This window comes from Hydra vulgaris, chromosome 03 (assembly GCF_038396675.1).
Source record: "Hydra vulgaris chromosome 03, alternate assembly HydraT2T_AEP".
Taxonomy (NCBI): domain Eukaryota; kingdom Metazoa; phylum Cnidaria; class Hydrozoa; order Anthoathecata; family Hydridae; genus Hydra; species Hydra vulgaris.
The window spans coordinates 37,704,591-37,727,500 of record NC_088922.1 but is presented as its reverse complement, the minus strand read 5'-3'; the positions used below and the strand labels follow the sequence as shown (position 1 = coordinate 37,727,500).

At 26.2% G+C, this 22,910-nt stretch overlaps 1 protein-coding gene across 1 annotated transcript in view; it reads right to left on the bottom strand.

Annotated features, from left to right (window-relative positions):
• The window catches only part of LOC105844871 (lysine-specific histone demethylase 1A), a 65,727-nt gene that overhangs the window by 13,913 nt on the left and 28,904 nt on the right, over positions 1 to 22,910 (bottom strand). Inside the window, exons 5-8 of the mRNA XM_065793113.1 lie at positions 22,597 to 22,881; positions 19,719 to 19,813; positions 10,657 to 10,799; positions 1,227 to 1,317 (exon numbers count right to left, since the gene is read on the bottom strand). Of these exons, the coding sequence (XP_065649185.1) occupies positions 1,227 to 1,317; positions 10,657 to 10,799; positions 19,719 to 19,813; positions 22,597 to 22,881 (614 nt within the window). The remainder of the gene's footprint in view (positions 1 to 1,226; positions 1,318 to 10,656; positions 10,800 to 19,718; positions 19,814 to 22,596; positions 22,882 to 22,910) is intronic.

Sequence of the window (22,910 nt, the reverse complement as noted above, 5' to 3'; positions counted from 1 at the left end):
TCTTTATAATTACCTTTAATTTTATTACAATACAATAAGTAGAACAAAATAAAAAAGATTAAAAAAAGGTGTGCAAAAGTATTAGCAATCTTTTAAAATCACTTACAATCTTTTGAAGATTCTTAGAAAATAAAAAATAGAAAATAATATTTTATATAGGCACCTTTGGTATTCCACAACGCTTGCATTTGAGTCTTGAACTGTACCAAGCTAGTGGGCTTGCTTTTTTTGCAATTTGCATTCCATCCAAACAGGAGTCAGTTTCAAAAATGTCCATTGAAGGCTGTAAATAACCTAATATCTCTCTATACCAATATTGATTGATTCAATCAGTGTAAAGATGTGCCAGGCCAGTGTTAGATCTAGTGAAGCAGCCTCAAATGCCAATAGAGCCTCCTCCTCCTTGAAGTCTTGACATGATAAAACAAGTATTGTATTTTATATTTTTGTATCTCCTCACTAAAATCATTTTCTTGCAATTGATAAGTTCAAAGTTTAACTTTCACCATTTTCTGCACTTGAGACAGTCTTTGATGCTTAATAACAGCTTCTTTTTTTCAAGGTAAAAACTGATTTATTTTTTCTTTCATCAGCTAGCTAATTGTTGATCTTCTAACTTGGTGTGCATACATTGCTGTATTCTGATCTGAGGCAATTTCAGCTATGCTCATGTTTGGGTTGTGTCTAGCAAGCATAACTTTATTTATGTTCATTATTGACACTTTTTTAGGACAACTATAGCACTTTTTGTCTGTGACTATGCCAAACTCATAAAATAGTTTTTGAGCGTTATTTCAATGCTGCATTTGCTGATCTCAAGTTGATGTCCATTTTCTCATTTGTTGAGTCCACTTTATGCATACCAACAACTTGCCACTTTTTTTTAATGATATACTCTTTAAACCCATATTTTTTTTTCTCTGTTGTAATTTTGAATGTTTAACTAAATGTATTTTGTTAAAAAAAAATTTGACTTTTTTTTAATGTTGTGGAGTTATAGAGCTAAAGTGGCCCTTTAATCTTTGGTCAGGGTTAATTACTTCTGGTTATTGGTCATGTTACAAAATTATCATTTTATGTTAAAGATTTTGATCTGAATGATCAAGTCATTCATTATGTTACTTGATGAGGTCTAACATTAAAATTTTAGCAAAAATTCTGCCTATACCTAATTATATCTGGTCTCACAAAATAATTCAAATATTTTTGAAAAAATAATTTGTTACCTCGCTATTTACTTCTTTTAAATTGTTTTGTGTTTCCAACAGCTTTTTAGCATGCTCCACTTGTTTTTCTTTAACTTGTTTTTCCATTAACCTTAACAAATTGAATGTGTCATATATATATATATATATATATATATATATATATATATATATATATATATATATATATATATATATATATATATATATATATATATATATATACACAGTGGCGGCTCGTCAATTGGGGCCATAGGGGCCCGGCCCCACCTATACTTATTTAAGATAAAATATTTGATAATGTTAATATATGTATTTTTATATATGCAAATATGCAATTATCAGCCTAAACTATTTGCAGACAAGTTTTACAAAAATAAATAGTTCTAATTTTAAACTATTTTAATTTATAAAGTAATACGTTTATTTGCAATTAATTCAAAGTATTGTAGCGTTGTTTTAATTCATTGCCAATAACGGATGGGCCAATTTCTACTGGCCCTATTTATTTTGTTTGTAGTAATATTATTTTTGATGCGCGCGCAGAATTTATTGTGCTTTCAGATGGGACATAAAAACGCTCCGCAGGGCCTCATTGAACTGGCCCGAAAAAAAAAAGAACCATAAAAAACATCACGAATTTTAAAAACTTTATACACCATTTTTAATTCTCGATTTTAAGAGTGAAGAATTTAGTTTAGAAGTTTTGTTGACTCAATAAGGTACAGTAATATTAGGAAACTTTATAACATTAAATGTAAACATTTATTTGTAAAAATAATGTAAACACTATACATTTATTAATATTGGAATTTCACTATGAATATTAACAATGTTTATATTGCAATATTAACAGTGTTAGTATTAGTTTCTTAAACTGGATATGTAAATAAAAAATTTACCAAGTAGTTATTAGGAGTATAAATTAACAGGAATAAGAACATGGCAAAAATATGGTATTTAAAACAATGTAACAGAAATTACTGGTATAAATGTTGGTCTGACATAAACATTTAAAGAGATACAGTTAGGTAAAAGAAATTAGTTTTCAATATTTTTCAGAAACTAGATTTTCTAGGATAAGTCATTTTATTCTATAATTATAAACAGGAATAAAAATTATAAGTTTGGAAATTTTATAGTTTAGAAAATTGATTTTAAAATATCATAGAAAAGTCCTGCATTTCTTTTATAATCAACAATCTTGTACATTTTATAATACTTGTTAGTAAACAACATTTTTCAGACATATGTTGTTTTATTTATTTTTAAAAATTTTAAAGCTTTATTTTTTTCTTACAGAGAAAAAAATACAAAGATTAGATTATTTAAAAATGTTGGATATTTACCATTGTCATCAAAATAAAAAAATCAGAGTATTTTATTGAAACGTTTTTTTTTTTTGGGGGGGGGGGGAATAAAGCTAAAGCCAAAGAACAAAAACTATATAAATATTTATGTATGCTTACAAACAGATACTAAGTTTTTATCTTTAATTACATAAAATTGTTAAAGCATGTAAAGACAATGTAAATAATCTTAAGAAGTTTACTATTATTTATGACTGACATTCTAAATGTTGTATTTAAGAATTATGGATTTAATTAACTAAAATATGTTTAATTAACTAAAATATGATAAGATTCTTTAAAAAAATTTTATGTTGTAAAAGTATCTTTATTGTTTTTGTTGACCCTTCGTCATCAGAGAGTCAAATGTATATGTAATGTCACATTCTTTATTATTTTATCGATTATTAATTAAGATTAAGAGTCCTTCTTGACTAAACTACTGTTGATAAAATTTTGAATCATGCCAAAGTCATATTCTAGTTACAATATAGTTTAAAGTTATCTTATTACAATAATTTAGGTTCATTAATAAGATAATTTAACATGAACAAAATTGATAGTTTATTGGCAAAACGTCTCTCGTCATTGGGCTTTCAAGAAAATCTAGAAATCAAAAATCTTGGGGCATACCAACCAAAAGGTGTTCGTATAACTCAAGTTGATGGTAAAAAAACTCGAACATTTTGTGTATCATGGTTTGAAAAAAAATCATGGTTAAGTGTTAGTGATGAAAAAAATTTGTTGTTTTGTTTTTATTGTGTTTTGTTTGGTGGCGAGAGCTTGTGGGCAGAAAATGGCTGTAAAGATATGAAACATCTTTCTGAGCAAATACAAAAACACGAATCCAGTAAAACGCATATAAGTAATTCGTTGCAGTTTCAAATGCTCGGAAAGACAAACATTTTATTGACAATTGATGCTGGATACAGTCTTAGCATAAAAAAACATAATGAATTAGTTAACAAAAACAGACTTACATTATCGAGGGTTATAGATTGTATAAAAATTTGTGGTGTACACGAATTGCCCTTAAGAAGACATGACGAAACTATTGACTCAAATAATCAAGGGGGATTTTTAGATATGGTTTCATACACAGCTACATTGGATAGTGTGTTTAGCGATCATCTTAAAGATTCAAAAATAACAAAAAATACTTCAAAAACAAACCAAAATGGCATTCTAGAATGTATGTATAAAGTATACATAGAAGAAATCAAACGTGAAATAGATAAAGCAAGATTTGTTTCCTTGCAAGCAGATGAAACAACTGATGTATCTTGTCATTCTCAGTTCGTCATTATTTTGCGTTATTTAAAAAATTATCAACCAGTTGAAAGATTTATAGCATTTATTGATGTTCAGGATAGAACTGCTATGGGTCTTACAAATGTATTAAAAGAAGAATTAAATTGTTTTGGTCTGAAGGAAAAATTAATTGCACAGGCTTATGATGGTGCAGCAGTTATGAGCGGATCAAGGAATGGAGTCCAAAGTCTAATAAAAGAAGTTTACCCAAATGCCCATTATGTTCACTGCTATGCACACCAATTGAATTTAGTTTTGAAAAAAGTTTGTTCGTCGAAAAAGCGAGTAAGAACATTTTTTCTACTTTAAGTGGATTTGGCGTGTTCTTTACATCCTCGCCAAAACTAAATGATTTACTTCGCGAAATTACTTTTAAACAGATACCAAGAGTTTGTGAAACACGATGGAATTTTCGTTCAAAAATAGTTACTTGCATAAAAGAAAACAAAACAAAGATTGGGGAATGTTTTAATAAAATTATAAATGATAAAGGATGAGATGATACATGCGTGTGGCAATCTGTTGGGTTCAAAAAATGTTTAGAAGATTTCAAGTTCAACTTTTTTTTATTCAATTTTAAAACATGTTGATGTACTTTACAATATATTGCAATCAAGTAACAGCAACACTATTACAATCAAGGAGGCTTTTGAAAAATTTGAGTTATCTATAAATTTTGTACGAAATAGCATCACTGATAATGTTTCTGGATCGATTCTTAACGATTGCGAAGAAATGTATGAAAACCAAATGAAACGAAACACATCAATCGAACTACTAATATAAGATGCTAAAGATGCTTGTGATAAAGTTATTTATGAAATTAGCGACAGGTTTAGAAGCATTGAAATATTGAAATCATTTTCAATTTTGGATCCAAAAAATTTCAAATTTAATAGACAACATTTTTCTCGGAATCATATAAAAAACATTCTAACAAACTATCCAATGCTGAGTGAAGTTAAGTTGATGTCCGAACCGTTTTATATGAAAATGCTGTTTTTAGTGATATCAGCACCATTAATTTATGCATGAAAATAACCTGATTGAAACATTTTCTGAAGTATCAAAGTTGATAGAGATTGTTATAGTCACACCTGTGTCTACAGCCGATGCTGAACGGTGTTTTAGTACTTTAAAAAGAGTTAAGACACTTTTGAGAAATTCCACAGGTCAAGATCGGTTGAATGCATTAGCTTTACTATCAATACATAAAGATTATTTACAGGATATTGATCAGTTTAATCAAAAAGTAATCGAATTGTTTTCTTTTATGAAACAGAGAAGAGCAGAATACTTGTATAAAAAATACGCTTAAGTCGTTGTTTTTAACATCATTCTTTATTTCAAAATATATTATACCTTTATGAAAATTATAGTGTTATTCATAATTTTTTATATTTATGACTTACTTCAAACTAACTAAAAGTTTTTACCATAAAGTTAAAATAAAAAAAAAATCTCAAGAAGAAATATCAAAATCTGTTCAAATCATAACGCACCACTATCAGGGCAGTTTTCAGTCAGTTTTTGCTGCTTTTTACATAGGTTTAAAAGATTCAATGCCATTAAATACTTATGCTTTATTTCGGGAGTATGCTAGCGCTTAACTCTCTCAACCAATCAAAAAACGCTAGCGACCAAAAAATTCCTAACAAACACCTAAGTATCAGTTACGCCGACAGCGAATCGTTGCGATATTTTTTGGTTAATATTTGCTGGCCCCACCAAAGTTTATTGTCACCGGCCGCCACTGTATATATATATATATATATATATATATATATATATATATATATATATATATATATATATATATATATATATATATATATATATATATATATATATATATATTCTAATAACATTAGCTCAAAATTCTCAAACTAAAAATAACCAAAATGATTTTTGCAAAAAAAATTTTTTGACAGAATAGAGGTTCAGAATATCATTTGAGCCATTTTCAGCCTATAAACAGTTTGTCATGAAAAAGATAAGACATAGAGAGGTAGTCAATGTTTATTTCTACAATAATTGAGGAATGTGACAAAAAAAAAAAAAAATACAAATTTTCTGCTGCAATTTAATCCCTAAAAGTAATAAATTTAATTTATGTCAAAGATACATCAAGATGTGACGATCACTGTGTACAAAGAACACAAACAGTGTACAAAGAACACAAACAGTGTACAAAGAACACAGACAATGTACAAAGAACACAAACAGTTTACAATGAACACAAACAGTTTACAATGAACACAAACAGTTTACAATGAGTGCAAACTTTGGTGCTTTTTATTCTCGTTGGTTTTAACATGGTTTTTTGCAATGTCATTCAGACTTTTTACACGTCATTCAGATTTGTTGCTGTTTTTCATTGTAGTGGTTTCTTTGACTGTTTTTTTCTTTGTTATTGCTACATGTTATTCTAAATTCTGTTTCTTTGTTGTTGCTATATTTTATTATAAATTCTGTTTCTTTGTTGTTGCTATATTTTATTCTAAATTCTGTTTTATCTTTCGTCTTTTACTAAAGATTAGAAGTTTATTTTAAAAAAAAAAACATTTCAAAATAAATATTAGTATCAAAAATGTATATATTTATATATATTTTTGATACTGATGTTTATTTTGATCCCAAACTAAGTATTTTCCATCATGGTACGTTATTTAGTTTTTAAAATAATTTCAGGTTTTAGATGCTGTTTGTTTGGTTACATTTTGATTGCTTATTATAAATCAAATTTAGCTTCTATCTTTCATCTAGGGTATCTGGGTTTACCAAAGACTTTGTAACATTTTGTTTGGCTTTCTGTTCGAGTGCATTTTTCTATTTAACTTCTTAAATTAATTAATATTAAACTTTTATGTTTAAACTTTTAGCATTTTTTATTAGCTTATTTGTATTGGTGGTTTTAGTTTAGTCTTTGTTTGAATCATTTGTTGTTCTTTATCAATTTTTTTCCAGTGGTATGGTAAGTTATATTTTATTTTTATTCATAGCTTTTTTAAAATTGTTATTGCACTAATCAATCTTCTCCTTCTTAACATTTTTTCAAAATAATACATAAACCATCAACTACACAAGCTGTAAAACACAAAACTTGAGTGGTTGATGGTTTTGGCTATTAAAAGTAAAGTCATTCTTCTTTTTGTTTGTTTTACTTAACAATTGAGTTTTTATTATATATTTTTGTTTTTGGTAAGTAGTACTTTATTTATTAGTATTTAATGAAGTTGCTCATTAGTATTTAATGAAGGTATTATGTGGAAATGAATAGGTATTATGTGGCTGACACATTTTTCTATATATTCGGTAAATACTGCATTTTACTTTTTTCCGATACCAGTAATACCATTATTATACTGGTATTAAAAAAAAAACACAATTTTTTAGCTATTATCAATTATTTTATCAAGTTAACATAAAGTATCTAGTGATTTATCATCCAAACTAGATTTTGTTTTGGTACAAATTATGCCAGCAACGTAAAAAACTTTTTCTGATTCAACAGTTGTTGGTTTTATTGTTAACAAAGCTTGATAAATTTGTTCCAGATGTTTTCCTCTAGAATGTTGTTCATTAAACTATTGTAATTCTTTTTTATTCTTGTGGTAAGACATCTGAGGAATTTTTATTAATTATTCATTTATAATACCATGCAGTTTATCTTTCAATGATGAGATTGTTTCTTGTGATAATGTCATTACAACACAACAGTCATTTTCAATAATTTTATTTTTATCTGTTTCTTGATCAACTATGATTAGATTGTCTTCATTGTGTTCAAATCGCTGGGGAAGTTTATATGCTTCAAAATAGAACTCTTTGAAATGCTGTTAAATAAGCCTTAATCATCTAGCTCTTTTGGATTGTGAAGAAAATCCAGAACATAAGAATATACACTTTGTCTCAAGAATTTTTTATCGCAAGAATTAACGCATCTTTTATAATTCGTCCAACATTTTAATGTGACATCGGTTGTTATTAAATTAGCATCAGCACAACACAATTTTTTAACTGCCATTTTGATTGGTTGCTATGTACCAATAACACGAGATAATACCTCGAACATATCTAGGAGACTTTTCCACCTGGTTTTAGAATCTAAAACTAATGACATTTCTTATTCATGTTTTACATGTTTTTGTAAAACAATATCATTTTTAGTAATAAACTTTTTTAATGTTTCCACAACTTTTCTGATTTTTTCTATCAAAGAATAAATGTCAGTATTTTTAATATGAATTTCAGATGATATATCAATTGTAACATTTATTCTTATATCAGATTCAGTTTCCTCATCAGAATCAGAATAAGTTTCATCTATGTTTGTTATTAGGTCATTTTTATTTTCTTGCTTCCTAGTAGAATATTTTTTGTACAAAATTTTAAGTACAACTAGTTGAATGCTGTGTGCTATACATAAATGACGTTGAATCTGAGAAAGTTGTCCCAATTTGTTCATTACTGCAGCTCCAACAGTATTACTGACAACACAGTACTTTAAACCAGGGTGAAACAAGGCCGATTTAGAATTTAAAGTTTCCAAACATCTTTCTGCAGGCATTTTTCTGTGCACTCAAATGAGGGCAAGATTATAAAACTTACTATTTGCATGAACGTTAACATTTATATACTGCCGATTCCTCAGTGATGTCTACTCTTTTAGTGTTAAACTGAACTTCATACCTTGTACTTTTGAAGATTGAAATTTTTGAAAGATTGTCTTTTTTTTACATGTTTTCTCCATTGTCTATAATGTAATATTGTCTATAATTTTTTGTAGATATTTGGAAATTTAGGAATATTTTCGAAACCTATAGCTTTTGGTATGCTGCAAAGAATTGAATAAAAGTTCCGGAATTAATACCGATATTCAGAGAACAAATATTGGTAACACCAAATGTAATTTTGCAACCATACTACCGGTACTACTAGTAGTACCAAAACTGGTACTGCATTCTCTAATACTCAGCTATAAATTTGTTTTTATTATACTTTAACAAAAAACAATAGACTTATCTTATTCCCTTTAAAATAAATCTTTGTTTATTCTGAACATTTGCGTTGTTTTTTTTGTTGGTATTTTCTTCTATACATAATATCTTCAATGAGATTTTATTGTTCAATAAATTTTTTGCATCAAATATAAAAAAATCATTTTGCAAGAGAAAAAATCATTTTGCAAGTGAAAAAATCATTTTGCAAGAGGATTGTAGAAGAACAAAAGTAATTGAAACCAGAACAAAATTTATACAATAGATATCAGAATGATATCAGTAAAATGTTACTTGTGTCAATAGCACAGATGAACTCAGCTATCAAGAATGTGTCTAAAAATGATCGGAGGAAGAAAACATTTGTCAGCTCTATCCCTGAACAACCAGTAACAGCTTTACCTACAGTACACTGGAACATTAACAATATTTTTCAAAATATGTTAATCAACTCAAGATGTACCTGGTGCATCATTTGTAAAAAATGTTTGCCAAAGATAATAACAAAAAAAGTTAGCATGGCAACTGTTAATGTGTAACAGCAACAGGGCAAAGGTGTTAGTCAGTCTAAAATTCACATTAATTGGAATTAATTATGTGTGGAAGCCCATCTAGTCAAATTCAAACTTCTTGGTTTTTGTTTTTTTTAGTAGGTATAAATGGAATACTTGCTTTTGGTGAAGTCTTTCTGCAACATTTGCATAATTGGAAAAAGCAAAACATGTCTACTTAGTCTCAAAATCAATAAGGCAAAAGATGACAGTGATATAAAAATAATAGCTATTCTGAATAAGATTGCCAAATAATGTATCCTTTTTGGTATAAAGAATTGTTATGATAAAGAAATCAAAGGATTAACAAATTATTAGACAGGGAGATGCCTCAATAAATGTTTAATAATTTGTTAATCCATTTGATCAGTTAATTACAACTTTTATTACTAGAAAACCTTTTTAAACAGTACAAGCATATTTATATATACTTACTATAACTGTTTCAAGAAAGTGTTATAATGATTTACTTTTAAAAAAAAAATGTTATATTGAATTAAAATAGTATTTCAATGTATTTATATCCATTTAGTGATATTATTGATAAAGTCAGTTGTTACTTTGATATCCCTACAATTTATTAATTAATTGAGACTTATTATGTATAGATAAAGATCTTATTTATCAAAGAATATTATTTAATATTTTTAAAATTCAGGTTAATATACAAATATTACACAAACAAGGTCTTGGTAAAAGATTCATAGCTTAAATATTCAATATTAATTATTCAAATTATTGTTTGTTTTTTGTTAAATTATTGTTTCTTTTGATTTCTTTACAAGACAAGCATTTGTGCGCAATAAAAACAATTATTTTTTATGTACTTCTTTATGTACTGTAAATGTATTTATTAGTTATGAAAAATTTTATTTTATTTAAAAAAATGCAATTTTATTTACAAAGAAGAAAGTGTTTAAGCACATTTTGTTGTTGATTTTTCTGTGTGTTTTTTTGTATATACATTCAACTTATTTAAATATGAAATTAAATATGGTTCATATTATAAAACACCATTCCCCAAAACCAAGTAAATATTAAAAAAACTGAAATAAAAGCTTTTCAGTTAAAATATAAGTGACTATATTTAAAATATTGATTTATAAATAAAAATGATTACACAATTGTAACACAAATGTTATAATCACAATCATAACATAAGCTTTTCACATCAAATAACTCACATCATTCAAAATCAAATAATTTAATGTCTAATTAAATCAAGATTAACAAATCTTACTTTATAACCAACTCTATGGCATTTCCTAAAGATAGTGGTTTAGTAAACAACGAATTAAAGCCAAGAACATGAGAGAGATATGATGTGGATTCCAACAAACGATTAAATTCACGCTCAACAAGCTCATCTTTATCTTTTGGAACCTATATATATATTTTAGATATATATTTACACTTATATATACTTATACTTATATATATTTTAGATATATATTTATACTTATATTTACTTATACTTACATATATATATATATATATATATATATATATATATATATATATATATATATATATATATATATATTTTAGATTTATATTTATACTTATATTTATTTATTATTATATATATATATATTATTATTATATATATATTATTATAATATATATATAGTTATAAAATACGCCTCCGAGTTATAAAATACGCCACCGAGTTATAAAATAGGTTTTTGTAAATATTAATAACTCGGAGGCGTATCTTAATTTTTTCAACATGCTCCTTTTATGTAATTAATATCCAATCCAACATATATTATTTAAAAGAATAAAAAATTTTATAGGATAAATTTTAAGGTCCCCGCCAGGCGTTTAAAACACCCAACATTTTTGCCCAAAATCGAACTGGCAGGGACCCTAAAAATTGTACAAACATACTTTTTTTTGTTCAAACTTATTTTCATATAAATGGTCAATTTATAAATCGAATCGCGAGTTTAATTTCAAAAATTGATAAAATATGAAACACCCTAATATATATATATATATATATATATATATATATATATATATATATATATATATACACACATATATATATATATATATATATATATATATATATATATATATATATATATAAACACACACACACACACACACACACACACACACACACACACACACACACACACACACACACACACACATACAGCCCTCGGAATTAGGGCTGGCATTCGACAATGCCGATCTAACTGCCGACCTCTAAGTGTTTGAAGTTGGCAAAAATTCGCTGACCTTGCTTGTATATTTTATGGTAACCACTTTGTGTCAAATTTTTTTTGTCGACTTGATGCCAACATCTAACAATTTAAAGTCGGCAATTTATTGCTGACCTCACTTTTCCTAATTCCGAGGGTTGTATATGTATATATATATATATATATATATATATATATATATATATATATATATATATATATATATATATATATATATATATATATATATATATATATAATAAGTTTCTCCTAAAAAACCATAAAAATTAGTGAGGTCAAATAATAATTACACTAAGTCCCGCCCCTTTAAAAATTTTATTAAAAAAAAAGCAGAAGTAATCAATTCTAAAGAATTCTTTTTATAATAGTGTCAGCATATTCCATAAGTGTGTGATAATTAACAATAGTTAAGAAATTTATGACTTCCTGTAATTCGATTTTTGGTATAAATTGAAGTTTTATTAATTTGATCATTCATTTCTGATGAGTCTTTATTGATGAAACGCAGTGTTAAATGAAAAAATTTTGTTAAGTGATTTTCTACTAATTTATTATTGCTCTGCAGCCGTATTCACATCTTTCTGTTAAATCCTGCGGTAAGCTAGCGGCTATTTAAAATTTAGTATACAGATTTTAACGCCAGCAATAAAATAAACTTGTATTCCAATGTCTCCATTTAGTTAACAGCAGGTATCCAATCAAAACAAGTGTAAACAAGTAAGTTTACTCTTATAACAAATAAGCTATAATATATATGATATCAAATTTATATGATTTATCCCTGAATTGTGAAAAAACTCATGTATATTGCTTATGCACTTATTAAATTTTGAAATAAATGTTATAAAATTAAATGTATTTTGCATTTGATTATAATGCACATACTGTTTTGAGCATATATGTATGTTAACAACATGTACTTTGATTAATAAATGAACAAATATATGAATATATACATACATATGTATGTATATATATATATATATACACACACATATATATATATATATACATACATATACACATATAATATATATACATATATATGTGTTTGTGTGTATATATATACATCTATAAACATGTATAAATTTATATACATATATAATATATATATATATTAATATATATTAGTATGTATATATATATATATATATATATTAAATATATGTATATATATTTATAGATGTATACATATATACATATATATTAAATATATGTATGTATATATAAATATATATATATATATATATATATATATATATATATATATATATATATATATATATATATATATATATATATATATATATTCAAATTTATTTATTCACAAGATAATAAAGATGCATTTTATTATCAGTAGTTTTCAAATGAAAATGTCAGATTTGTATTATAAGGTTGGTTGCACTGCTTCGCAACAATAACAATGGGAAGTAATGTTACTTACGAATTACCACAGAAGTAAATAAGCGCCATGTTTCACTAATGGCTTGCAAAAACTGGTCCCTTATTGATACTTTAAATTCAGATCAAATGCATTCTTATATGGATTAAAATTAAAGTGTAGATCATGAAGCGAGCCTTACAATAACTGATAACCATGTGATAACGTTTATCTTATTAGTCAAACTAGCTAATGAGATTTACTTTAATTAAGCTAAACTTTTTAAGAATAATTTATTGATTAAAATGATATTACGCTTCAAAGCATGACTTAAGCCAAGTAAATTTTGGAAAGGTTTCAAAAGCATGACTTGAGTCAAGTAAACTTTGGAAATCTTCGTTATGGTACACATGACAATATCATCAGTATATAGAAGATGGTGTGTATATATATAAATAAATAAATATATATATATATATATATATATATATATATATATATCCATTATCTTTACTGTTGCCAATGTTAGAAAATCTTGGATAGTAATGACTAAAAAGCTGAATCTTTTTTTTTGAAACATATTTTGGTTTTATAAGTTCCCATTTAGTTTTATAATAAATGATATAAGCTGAACAATCTAATTTTTTTTTTAGCTTGTATGTAAGTTTTGATGGCACTAGAAATGATCCTTTGAGCAGCAACCATGATAGTATTTGTAGAAAAGAGAAACTATGCTTTACTATATTTACAATGCAATTTTGGAGCTTGTCTAAATGAGAAAAAGCATCATCAAAAGAACCAGCCCAAATATGACAGCAATATTCCATACAGGGATGAATAAGAGATTTGTAGAGGTAGAGAATGGAATCAGGAGTAAAATAATGGCAAGCACAATAAAGAGAAGCAATTATATACTGTTTTTATAAGAGGTCAGCGAACAATAATCTAAAAAGATGTAAAGAAGAGGACACAGTTAGAGGGTTGCCATTAATCAATATAGGAATGTCAACAGTATTTACAACAATAGTAATTTGTAGTAAATAGCTGACCTTTGTTGGAGTTAAAACTCACAAACCACTGCAAGCCCAAATTTGTTACAGAAGTGAGATCAGATTCAAGATCAGCCACCTGTTCTACGCAATCAAAAAAGGAAGACTTTTTGTCAAGACAGGAGTATAAACTTAAGTCATCAGCAGATAGAGCCACTTTAGATGTAAAGTTGTCAGGAAAATCATTAATGTAGATAAGAAACAAATCAGGATATAAAAGATAGCTGCTTATATATAGGATATAGATAGAACTTTCAGGTACTACTTTCCCAGATACACCATATGAAGCAAGCCTATGGAGACAACCAGACTTTATCAAAACCTTTAGATATTTCAAGATCAACATCCCTTGCCTCGTCGCCTCCATCTAATGCACAATAAAACCTTTCAGTCATAGCAGTTAGTGAATTAGTCGTAGAGCAAGAAGATTAAAAACCATATTAATTGTCTAAAAGTAAATTATTTGACTTAAGATGAGATGTTAGAAATTTGTTGATCAAAGACTCAAAAACCTTCCTACTAACAAATAGAAAAGTATTTTAGTAGATGAGTACAATATGTATACTGGGCTCATCTTCTAAAATATACACAGAAAATTATATTAAATTTATAAGAACAGAATGTTTGAAATATAATACAATTCAAACATTCTGTTATTAAAGATAACATAAACAGTATATAGTAAGAATACAATAATACTATTATTAATAGTACAATATATATATATATATATATATATATATATATATATATATATATATATATATATATATATATATATATATATACTGTATATATATATAAATTTTGTTTAAATAAAAAACAACATTGTTAATAGTACTTAACGTCGCTGATTGGCTTTTGAAAATTAAGGATAAACATCTTTACAAATTTTTATCCTTCAATAAGTGAAAAAATGCTTAACAATGCCATCAACTTTGCCGAACAACATCTAATAATAAATACTGAATGCAAAACATTAATAAGACATGCAAGAAAATCTTTACTTTTTAACAATGAAGATTTGTGGATTAAAAAAAAGGTGGACTCTTTGATGTTACAACGGGCGCTTACGATGGTGCTGAAGTATGTGAATTAGTAGGAATTTTTCTTTTATTCCAACTTTCGCAGTATTATAATAGAGATGATTTTGGTCTATATCGTGATGATGGGCTAGCAATCTTAAAAAACAAAAATGGCCAGCAAATGAATAAAATCATAAAATATTTTGTAAAAATTTTTAAAAGTAACAATTTTCTTATTTCCATTCAATGAAATATGAAAATAGTTAACTATCTCGACATGACATTTGACCTCAATAACAATTCTTTTCAACCATACCGCAAATGATGCGACAATGAGCTGAATTATGTTCACTCTGATTCAAACCACCCACCTAGTATTATCAAAAGACTCCCTCGCAATGTTGAATTGAGATTATCTGCCACGTTAGTAAATGAATCTATTTTTTATAATGCTATCCCACCTTACGAAAAAGCATTAAAAAAGTGTGGCTATAATTATAAACTGAAATACCACTTTCAAGTTACCTTGACTAAAAACAAAAATCGAAAGCAAAAAGTTATATGGTACAACCCACCATTTAGTCAGAATGTGGAAACAAAAATAGGAAGTTGTTTACTTGCATTAACTGACCTGCACTTTCCAGTAAACCATATATTTCACAAAGTATTTAACAGAAATTCAATCAAAGTTAGTTATAACTGTATGCAAAACATAAAGTCTATAATTAGTTTATGTAACCACAACATTTTACACAGTGGTACCAATTTGAATGCAAGAACTTGCAACTGCATTACAAAGACTGCTTGCCCATTGAACAATCAGTGTTTATTAAGTAATATTGTTTATCATGCTACTGTGATTGATGAAAATCCTAATCCTAAAGAAAAAGAAAAAATATATTTCAGTATCAGCGAGACACCATTCAGACTTAGATACGCAAATCATTTAAAATCTTTTAATGCTGTGAAATACAGAAATGATACTGAGCTTTCTAAGGAGATTTGGAGTTTAAAAGAAAAAAACAGAAAGCACACAATAGAGTGAAAAATAATAAAACGCTGTAAACCTATAAAAACAACATCCAAAATTTGTAACCTCTGCCTTCATGAGAACTTTATAATTCTATATCACAAAGAAAACAACCTGCTCAATAAAAAAAATGAAATAATATCTAAGTGTCGACATTCCAACAAATTTCTACTGTCCTCTTTTGATATAAGAGACTAAATAGTTACATCCTACCGTAACTTTTAATTCATTTGTGAAAGAGTTCGTTTTTAAACGCTTTTTTCTAATGGATTTTTTTGTATTTAATAGCTGATGATTGCTGTGTATGGCACAAAACTTCAAAGGGGGTTACTTTGGCCAGTGTGGGTAACGTTGGCCACACTTCGGTAAATAGATTATTTAGCTTATAACTCCATTAAATATATATTTTTTCCCACTTTCATACATGCAAATCATAGATTACACTTTAACTTTAATTATTATGTGGGTATTTAATTTTTCAGCTTTTTTTAGGTTGGCACTACTGGCAGTAAAAGTTTTGTTGTTATGGTTACATCAATATTTACCTTCCAAACTTTTCCATGTACACCTAACTAAATACAAATTTACAAAGCAAGTAAGTACTCTAATTACTTATATATATAGTTGTTAGACATTATCTAAATTATTACAATAATATGTAATCAAATTGTTTTGTTTATTGCTAAGAATGTTATGGCATAACCTATTCCAGCCTAAGTGGGGTAACTTTGGCCACTTGGAAAGAATCAGAACATGGAAGAAATCTGGCAAATATTCCAAAAGATATATTCCTTAGACTGCTAAAAGAGCTGATTGATGGACTTTATGCAGAAAAATGAAACGATATTGTTTCGGGATTTAGAAAAACTGGTATTTATCCACTCTGCAAAGAAAATGTTCTTAAAAGACTTCCGCAGAAAAAAGTGGACTCCAGCATTGTCAGTAAAACCTTTATTGAACACATTTCTAAGAAAAGAGATGAGTGTAAAAGTAACACAAAAGAGAAGAGGAAGCGAAAGAAATTGAATGCACTACCTGGCAAAAGCATTTGCTATGAAGATTTGTTTCTCGAGGAAAATGTCCTTTCAACGAGCAATGGAGGCAAAAGTAAAAAACCGAGAAAGATTATCTGTGAAGAAGAAATTGACAGTCCTGATAGCATTAGTGATGATGACTCAATTATGTCACTCCACAACATGTCAGATAATTTGAATTTTTCACAGAGTGAAGATAATACTGGACTTGAAAGACAGGATTTTCCTACAATGAGCTTGGACGAAAAGAAGTGTTTGAAGGAAGGCAATTTTGTAGTGGTGTTGTATGACAAAAACAACTATGCAGGACTCATTGACAAGATGCCTGATGTAAATGAAGAAGGGCTAACAATTGATTGCATGGAGAAGAAAAGTAAGTGCTGGATTTGGCCCCAGAAGAAAGACAAGTTAATTTACAGTTGCAAGGATGTCATTTCAAAAATTAGGCCTCCAAAACTATTGAACAAAATGGACATTTTAAAGTTCCTGAACTGGATGTTTTTTTTCCTTTTTAAGTGTTTTAGTTTGCAACTAAAATCTTTTAGTTTAGAATTTACTTGACAGGTTTCAGTTTTAAATGTGTAACCAATTTTTTCAATTAAGTTCAATGTCGTGTTTTGCTTCTAATGTTTTATAAATAAATAAGATTTAAAATTTTTAAATTTGTCTATTACTTTCCTTTGGGCCATAGTTACTCAATGGGTGGGGTATCTTTGCACTAGAATATTTTTACAATGCATTTTATATGAGAAAATAACAAGTGGTCAAAGTAACCCCAACCCCTGGGTAACTTTGGCCAAATTTTTAAAATAACCAAAAATAAATATATTATTTTCAAATATTTAAAAAAGTGGTATGGATGGATAGGGAATCTTTTATTTAATAGTTTAAAAATGTTTTTACTAACTTACTACAATTCATATTAAATATAACATTACTATTGTGTTAAGGTGCAAGTTTTTTGGCCAATGTAACCCCTTTTGACGGTTTATACATATACATATATATATATATATATATATATATATATATATATATATATATATATATATATATATATATATATATATATATATATGTATATATAAATTTAAAACTCTTTTCTTAATAATATTAGGGATCCATTAAATGTTCAAGGGTCTTGTGGCACCACTAAAAATATTTTTTTTTCAAAAAAACTTTTAAATCCAGTGTTATCATATAGAACACATTTAGAGGGTGAGAGCAGACTATTGCTGACCATGATTTTTTTGTTGACAACTTGACCACGACTGTTTAGATGTTTTGATGATTTAAACATTTCAGAAATATGCTGAAAAAAGAAATGCTAAGCTAAACTTAAAAAAGAAAAAGAAAACAATTCCTTTCGGAAAAAAGAAAATATATAAGCTATAAAATAAAAATCAAAAAACTCGAAGCGAAAATTACTTTTTGTTATATTTTTAATTGCATTTCAAATAAATTACATAAAAACTGATCTATTGAATCATTTTTAAATTACTTAAAAACTTATCTATTGAAACATTTTTAAATTACTTAAAAACTTATTTATTGAAACGTTTTATTACAGTTATGCAAAACGCTTTTACAAATTACTTTTAATGATTGTTTAATAAATGAACAAATTTTATTTAAATTATTGAAAAGTGAAATTATATTATTGAATAGAAAAAAATATAATATTTTCAAATTGTATAAACATTTTTTTTTTTAAAGTTGCACAAAAATAATCTTTTAAAAGATTTTTAGAAAAACATGGAAAAATAGTTCCAAATGTTTAAACTATCATAAAATATACATGCCTACTAAAAAATATTTAAATATAATTCACACAAAATTATTTTAAATGATTATTATAACTGATTTTTTTATTTTATTGAAAGCTTTTAAGTAAAATAAAAACTTTAGAAAAGATCAACGATTAAAAGTTATTCATAATATAACAATTTTTTTATTGCAATTGTTAAAACATCAAAACAGCCATGGTCAAATTGTAAAAAAAAGAAAAGTTATAAGCGTGGTCAAAAATTTTTATTTCACAAAACAAAATTTCATAAATCGAAACATAAAACAGAAAAGCTTTAATTCTGATGAGTAGTATCAGTATTTACATTTTAAAACTTCTAGAGACGATATTACAAAATATATGTATTACATATATTAGAGTGGTTCAAAAAATTGTAAAGGTGGAAAATTAAGTTGGAACAGGAACAACTAATATTTTTAAAAAAAAATAATAAATAGGGTTAGCGCAATACCCTTGAACCTTTAACAGGATTCTTAATATCATAAAAAAAAAGTTTCTCAAAAGTAGGTCAACCAGGTACTCAGAAGATGCAAATTTATGTGAAAAAAATGACCATTTCATAAATTTCATTTAAAGATTATAACTTTAGATCTTTTAAAAAATAAAGATAAATAAATAAAAAAATAAATAGAAAAATAAAAAAAAGTAAATTTTAATAATATTTAGAAAAACATTGTTACTATTAAAATATTTAGAAAAAAAGCATAAATAACCATTAATAACATAATATAGGTTTACTTACAATTTGACCATTTGATTCATAGAGTGGACACTTTTGCTTGATTTTAGTAAGCTTTACATCAACCTGATTACTAATTATTGTAACTGGATTTCCACCTAAAATAATTTTTTAAATTATAATATTTTGAAAGAACATTTTTTTAATGTTAAGATAAATCTAACAATACTTAAACATTTCAAAAATTTTAAAAGACTTATACAACTTATAAAACATTTTAAGTATCATACTTGATAATGCACTTATTAATCCTAATATTCATAGATCAACCGGCGCCCTATGATTCAACCAAATCATAGGCTCTATCATGTGACACGGATCAACCAGACCATACTTAAAAAACTTTTTAAATTGTTTAGGTAAAATATCCGGAAAAAGTCTAAATATATCTTTTTAATATGGAATATAATTTTTTTTTAAGAAGTCAAAAAAATTTAATTTTTTTGACTTCTTCATCTGATATTTTGAAATTACATTAACTTTAAAAGTTTTAATTTTTTTTATTTTTAAAGTTTAAAATTTTAAATAAAAAATTACATAAATTGGACTTTGATTAAATGCAAAGTTTTTATAAATTAATAACTTTTATAATTATATCCTCTTAATTCTGCTTTTAGCATTAGAGTTTTTTCTAATTTTTTTTTCAAACTTTTCTTAATTTTGTATGAGTGATGAGTGAAAAAGCTTATAAAACGAACTATATTACAAAAATATATACCTTAACTTGTATGTATGGAAAACGTTTTGGAAAAAACTAAAAATTGAGAAAAATATCGGGAATTCCAGAAATATCTGGAAAAAGAAAATCCCTGAATAATACATAATAAAATAAATAAAACATTTCTGCTGAACTTTGTCTCAAACTGAGCTTTGTCTCAAAAAATTTTATTTTATTTCATGAAATGAAGTTAACTGCAAAGTTTGGGAAAGATTAAACACCATTTAAAGGACCTACTAATATTTATATTATTATTATTACTAGTATTAATAAGTTATACTAATATTGCTACTATTTTTAATTTTATATTATTCCTAAAATACAATTTAAAAAAGAAATTTAAAAATGGAAAAAAAATACAATTTATTCATTTATTGTTAGAAAAGTTCATAAAACTTCCTCTATAAAGTTGCAATAAGAAAATATTTTAATATTTATATCAGCTTAAACTGTATTTAATTATAAACATTTAAGTACTTGCTAAAGTATTATGATTGTGATTAAAAAAAAATATTTAAATTTTATTAAACACATTTAAAAAAGAAATTTAAAAATGGAAAAAAATTGAATATAGAGTATATATTAAAATATATTTAAAAAGTACTTGAAATTATAGTATAAGCAATAACAAATGAATTGGTATTGGTTTATGGTGACCAAATCCCAAAATATAGTACAGCTGCCAATGTTTTGCTCTCTTTGAAGATAGTAGAGAGAGTCTTGAAGATTATTTCTGGTCAGGGCACTCTTGAACCATAAATATGGCTGAGAATAATTGATTGGTCATTTTGCAATCAATGAGATATTTAAGTCAAAGTAGATAAAGTAGTCTTCTTATGGACTATGTAACAACATTACATTGTCTATAAGAAGACACTAGTTAGGTTAATGAAGGTAAAAGTCTGTAACTGAAAAACATGTTCTACATATTCAAAACAAGAGGTGCTATTCTTTTTGTTGAAAAAGGAGACACCATTACTAACAATTAAGCAAGAAACTATTTGAAACCTGTTATATATGAAAATAAATAAGCAAAGACTTGTAATAGATACTAAAAATCTTAAATTTGTTATAAAAATGTTATAAATTATCTTGTGGCTAAAATTTTGGGGATTTATTTTTTCTGGACTCCAATTATTGCAGGTTTTTGTAAGGCATCCTCATTTGACATGGGTATAGACATGCAAATGTTTGGAGTTTGTTTCTTGTCTGGAGGTTGGACATTAAAAAAATGCTGAATCCACGTCTGGTGTGTGTGTGTATGGTTGTGTATGCATGTGTATATATATATGTGTGTATATATATGTGTGTATATATATATATATATATATATATATATATATATATATATATATATATATATATATATATATATATATATATATATATATATATACACACATATATATACATATATACATACATGCATATATATATATATATATATACATATATACTTACATGCATATATATATATATATATATATATATATATATATATATATATATATATATATATACATATCCATATTTAGGTACTTTGTCTTTTTTGTTTGTTTGCATATTGCTTTATTTCAGTTTTATCATCAACTTTCTTTTTATTATTATTAACTATTACCAATTATTAGATTTGTTGATGATTTATATTTATTATTTTCTTTCAACATACCAACGTGTATTACTGTAATATAGCACTGATTGATAAAGAAGCCTGATCGATAAACAACTTTGATTGTCATGAGGTAAATGCAAAAACTTTTAATATCAATTTGCAATTGCAAACAACTTTCAATGTCATTTTGGACTTTTAAGGTTAAGTTTGATTTTGGAGCTATAACTTTTGAATTAACACTTGCTAATATGATTAATAATGTTCAAATAATGCTCTGAACATGTTAGATTATAAGCTTTTTTTTGTTTTCTTATTTTCTATCTAATGTTGACATTTATATGATTGGTACCAAATACCATCAAAAAAAAAATAATAATAATCTTTCAACTAATCAACTCTATATTATTTTATTATTTAAACTTGTATGTAAAAATAAAAAATAATTTTTATTAAACAATGGTTTCTAATAAAAGATTACTTTTCAAAAAAAAGCAACTAGTGTGATTTTTTTCTTCTTCTTTACTTTTTAAACAAATTTAAAAAAAACAAACCAAGTCCTGTTACAACCATTGCACCAAGATCAGCAATGAATTGACCAGATCGATAAGTGGCAACTCTTCCTCCAACGCGCTCTCTGCCTTCAAGCAATAGAACTTCAAACCCAAACGATTGAAGTTGTCTAGCAGCAGTAAGACCTGAGACTCCAGCACCAACCACAATTATTCGGGGTGCATTTTTTAGTGGCAATATTTTATTAACAACATTATAAACACCAATATTAATTGATCCATAGCGATTCAAAAATGCATGTACTCTTTTTATTAGTATGACATCATCTAAATAGGATGATAAAAGATAACATAAC